At 39.0% G+C, this 5,205-nt stretch overlaps 1 protein-coding gene across 1 annotated transcript; it reads right to left on the bottom strand.

The window, feature by feature from the left end:
• Nucleotides 1-3,545: 3,545 nt before the first annotated feature.
• On the bottom strand, nucleotides 3,546-4,085 carry LOC137621796 (uncharacterized). Its single transcript, XM_068352303.1, has one exon. It carries the CDS (start codon nucleotides 4,083-4,085, stop codon nucleotides 3,546-3,548), a length of 540 nt encoding a protein of 179 aa, XP_068208404.1.
• Nucleotides 4,086-5,205: the final 1,120 nt, after the last annotated feature.

The following is a 5,205-nucleotide window of genomic DNA, read 5'->3' as shown; positions in this document are numbered from 1 at the left end:
CCAGTGCCCTCGATCTCTCATCAGAATAAAGAAAGGATCTGTACCGAACGATGCATTTACCTACATCTGGACATTCACATGCATCACAAGGTAAGAATCAGTATCGTGTATTGTTGGTTAAACATTAAGATATAAATGACGCTGTAATCAACTTACATAGATTATAATTATTGTATATCCTCTTTACTATTCACCAGTAATCTAGAAATCGCGGAATCAGTTGTTTTCCTCATATATAGTTAAAAAATGTTTTTTTTTTATTCCATTTCGCCGTGAAAAAGTACCATTCATAAAATTTTAATTCAGATTTTTACATATTCAATATGTCAGAAAATTATAATCGCATTGTTCTCTATACAAGTCCATTTTTTTTATTAATTCAATTTTAATTTTAATCAGATACGTCCAGGATGGTAAGAGCCGAAAAAAAAGAGGACATAAACGACTTGTAGATGAAATCCTTAGTCAAGAGCACGACGAAACAGGGAAGATTTTTGTACAAAAAGTCAAATCGGTGCCCACGATTGAAGATTTGCAACGTATAATTGAGCAACTCGAGAAGGAGAGAGATGATATCAAACGGAAGTGGGAAGAATATGAGGTAGAGTGGAAATGTGAAAAAGAGCAGTGGGGAGTTAAAGAAAGCTGTTTTGCTACAGAAAGGGCTAAATGGGAAAAAGAAAAAGCTAAATGGTTGGTTAATAAGGTCAAGTGGGGAAAAGAAAAGGAAAACTGGGAAAAAGAGTAAACTGCGATGTAGCCTACGTCAAGTTTAATGAGATGTATGCATCAGCAACTGCTGTAGTAAAAGCTAATTTAAAGAAATACGTTTCATCTAAACAAGTAGCATGTCTTGTCACTGGAAGTAATATTAATACTAGGGATGACGATGATATCAGCAAAGCCTTAACATTACGCAGTTTGAGTCCAAAAGCTTAGAAGTTTTTAAGAGAAGAGTGGAAATTACCTTTTCCTTCTTTATCAACTTTATATCTCTGGTCAAGTAAGATAGCTGTAGAACCTGGCATTTTGGAATCGGTAATCCACTTATTAGAAATAAAATCGGATTCAATGCTGGAACACGAGTGTCCTGTGTGTAATCTCATTTGACGAGTGGAGTGTTGCACAAATTTGGAGTTACGATAAAGGCGCGGACACTTTGTATGATCCTAAATCCCAAGTACAATGCGCAATGATCAGAGGACTTACGACTTCCTGGAAACAAATTATTTATTATAATTTCGACACTAACATGAAATAAGATCTCCTTTTTAAATTGACTGATTTAATTAGCGAGTGTTTTAAAAGCATGATATCCCATTACCATACGAAGTGATTAAATTTGTGTTAGATGTCGTACATTTATTAGAATTCGTGTTTTAAATAGGAATATTAGTTCATCAAGAAAAGCGCAGAATAAAATGAAAAAGCTTGCAACGTGATATAGAACATAACTGAAATATATATTGTGTATATATCATTATTTATTTTATGAATTTAAAACTGTCTGTTGCTCGACAAATTTGGTTGTTGAGTGTAATAAAGTTATGTATTTGTAATCTTACTTTATTATCCTAAAAGAATAAAATATAAATCTTCGAAAAGATTGAAAAATACAAAGCAGAAAGCATGGTTCCTTAATTTTCTTATGGAAGTTCCACAGCTTACTCAGCCACGGTTAAGTCTGAGTGACGTCATCGCTCTGACCGACCCGACTCCCACCATCCGGCTACCTGCGCACTAAGGTGGCCTGAGAAGACCTCTTATATCTATAGACCTTGGTGCAAAGTGTGGCAGATTATCCCATGGTATTTCCTTCAGTCCGCAAGGTAATTGTGGCGCGCTGTCCATACCCTCTATAGAAGGGTAATCTTTCTACTTGTTCGAGAATTTCCTTGTAGTGCCTAAATTCTCGTCTTTTATCAATGACACCTTTCGTTTTGAAGTATAATATATATGCCGACAATCCAAATCCCATGCCTAATTCAGCGGTAATTCTGATCCAGCGCATATTTGCCATTTTGATTGTTTTGGCTCCTCTTGTTTGTCACTCTCTCCTTCCTCTTTTCCAGCAATCGAGTCATGACATTCTGACGTTGTAGAGTCCTCTTGTTTGTCACTCTCTCCTTCGTCTTCTATTCTGCAATTGAGTCATGACATGCTAACGTTTTAGAGTCCTCTTGTTCCTCACTGTCTCCTTCGTCCTTTTTGCCGGCAAACCCACTTCCCTGGTGACCATTTCCACCCATTTCCCTTTGGTCTCATCTATTTCTGTGTTTGGTTTCTCTGGCTCCTTCATCCTTTTTGCCGGCAAAACCATTTCCCTGGTGACCATTTCCACCATTTCCCTTTGGTCTCATCTATTTCTTTTGGTTCACTGGCTCCTTCATCCTTTTTGCCGGCAAACCATTTCCCTGGTGACCATTTCCACCATTTCCCTTTGGTCTCATCTATTTCTTTTGGTTCACTGGCTCCTTCATTCTTTTTGCCGGCAAACCATTTCCCTGGTGACCATTTCCCACCATTTCCCTTTGGTATCTTCTATTTCTTTTGGTTCACTGGCTCCTTCATCCTTTTTGCGGCAAAACCATTTCCCTGGTGACCATTTCCAACCATTTCCCTTTGGTCTCATCTATTTCCTTTTGGTTCACTGGCTCCTTCATCCTTTTTGCCGGCAAACCATTTCCCTGGTGACCATTTCCCACCATTTCCCTTTGGTATCTTCTATTTCTTTTGGTTCACTGGCTCCTTCATCTTTTTGCGGCAAACCATTTCCCTGGTGACCATTTCCACCATTTCCCCTTTGGTATCTTCTATTTCTTTTGGTTCACTGGCTCCTTCATCCTTTTTGCCGGCAAACCATTTCCCTGGTGACCATTTCCACCATTTCCCTTTGGTCTCATCTATTTCTTTTGGTTCAACTGGCTCCTTCATCCTTTTTGCCGGCAAAACCATTTCCCTGGTGACCATTTCCACCATTTCCCTTTGGTCTCATCTATTTCTTTTGGTTCACTGGCTCCTTCATCCTTTTTGCCGGCAAACCATTTCCCTGGTGACCATTTCCACCATTTCCCTTTGGTCTCATCTATTTCTTTTGGTTCACTGGCTCCTTCATCCTTTTTGCCGGCAAACCATTTCCCTGGTGACCATTTCCCACCATTTCTCTTTGGTCTCATCTATTTCTTTTGGTTCACTGGCTCCTTCATCCTTTTTGCCGGCAAACCATTTCCCTGGTGACCATTTCCACCATTTCCCTTTGGTCTCATCTATTTCTTTTGGTTCACTGGCTCCTTCATCCCTTTTTGCCGGCAAACCATTTCCCTGGTGACCATTTCCACCATTCCCCCTTTGGTCTCATCTATTTCTTTTGGTTCACTGGCTCCTTCATCCTTTTTGCCGGCAAACCATTTCCCTGGTGACCATTTCCACCATTTCTCTTTGGTCTCATCTATTTCTTTTGGTTCACTGGCTCCTTCGTCCTTTTTGCCAGCAAACCATTTCCCTTGAAAGGATCTTTCTTCTCAGTAAGACGATCTTTTTTTGTTTTAAAATGATCTCTCCTTTTTATCCATATGATCTTCTTTGTCCTTATGACGATTATCGTCTTTAGTAGCCTTCTCTTCTTTATCATCTCGTTTCTTACGACGTTCCTGACTCGTCGATCTTAATTTTTCTTCCAGTCGATCCTCCAGCTTCTGAATCTTCCTTTCAAGATATATTATTCTTTGATTCATGTCTGGTTGAAGGAGTTCTCCTCTCGGCAGTTTTTGAATCTTCTTTTGGTTCTTCTTAATCTTTTTTTTGATCTTCTTATCCTTTTTGTAGTTCTTTTTAATCAGCTTTTGGATCTTCTTCTCCTGTTCGAGGTTCTCTTTAACCAGTTCCTGGATCTTACGCTCCTGGTTTTCTATAACCAGAAGTTGGACCAAATTTCTAATTTTCTCCATTTCGTGTCGATTCTCTTTATCCTTTCTACTCAGTCGCAGGATTTCTTTTAGATACATTCTCTCCAAACTTTCTATCGAGGAGAGATTTCCCCGCCGTTTCTCCGAAATTCCTTCCGAAGGTTTGCGGCGTTTTGCCATTTTCATTTTTAATAATGCTTCGCCTCTTGCTGGGCTTCCCATCGTCAGATGAGCTAAACAGCTCTGTCTCAGATATTTTTTTCTTTAAATAACTCGATATATCCCAATACACAAATTAAAACTTGCACTACGCATAGCCATTATATACTAACTGAACTCGCGGCTGAATCACCATTATTTCTAAAAACAAACAAATCATATGAAGACCTCTAGGTCTTCCCTCTTTTGAAGACCTCTCGATCTCTATTGTCTTTCAAAGCAGATAAAGACGATTTCAAATTTCATCCCCAGAAGGATGCATTCTTCCCTGGTCTTCAGAAGAAATCATACCTCCAGGGTCTTCAGAGGATGCCCAACGCAGTTCATTCAAGAAGGCTTTTCGATCCTCTTCCATCCTCTTCTGGAATGTCTTCAGACCGTCAGGAATGGTTTTGTTTCTCGATTCTATAAGACCTCCAAGAGTAGCTCCTTCCACGGTCAACATTTGCTCGGATTTTCAGCTGATGTTGTTGCCGTTTTGTGGTCCCATTTATTTTTTTCAAGTAGAAAGCGATACCGATAATAATCATTTCGGATTTTTTCACTTCTAAATTTTTGTTGTGACTCCTGAAGACTGGTGGAATGGCTTCTTCTAAAGTCGCTTAAGAATCTTTTGTTTTTTCTGACGCTCCGTGGAAATTTCCGTTGTGACTCCTGAAATCTCATTTGGAATAGCTTCGTCTGGATTCGCTTTATGATCTTGTTTTTTTTTTTTTTCTGAAGTCTCCGTGGAAATTTCTGTTGTGACTCATGAAGACTAGCGGAATGGCTTCGTCTGGAGTCGCTTTTAGGGTCGTCTTTTGTTTTTCTGAAGCCTCCGTGAAGATTTCCTTTCGTCTTCCGTAACTCAAAGACCTCAGACATGTCCTTCCACTTGCGTCTGTGTAAGGTTTTACTATTATTATTCTTTTTTTTTTCATAGTTTATATATGAAAGAATTAATCAAATGGTATTGCTGTTATTAAAATATATTTTAATTGTTCATTACTTTTCTTGTAGTTTATTTGCTTCCTTTCCTCACTGGGGTATTTTTCCCTGTTGAGCCGTTGGGCCTATAGCATCCTGCTTTCCCAAACTAAGA

Source organism: Palaemon carinicauda, chromosome 28 (genome assembly GCF_036898095.1).
Source record: "Palaemon carinicauda isolate YSFRI2023 chromosome 28, ASM3689809v2, whole genome shotgun sequence".
Classification (NCBI taxonomy): Eukaryota; Metazoa; Arthropoda; class Malacostraca; order Decapoda; family Palaemonidae; genus Palaemon; species Palaemon carinicauda.
The sequence above is the reverse complement of the archived record's forward strand: the minus strand, read 5'-3'. Positions and strand labels throughout refer to the sequence as shown.

Bases quoted from the DNA above. Each gene is read 5' to 3' on its own strand.
- LOC137621796 (XM_068352303.1), bottom strand. From the start codon at position 4,085: ATGGCAAAACGCCGCAAACCTTCGGAAGGAATTTCGGAGAAACGGCGG.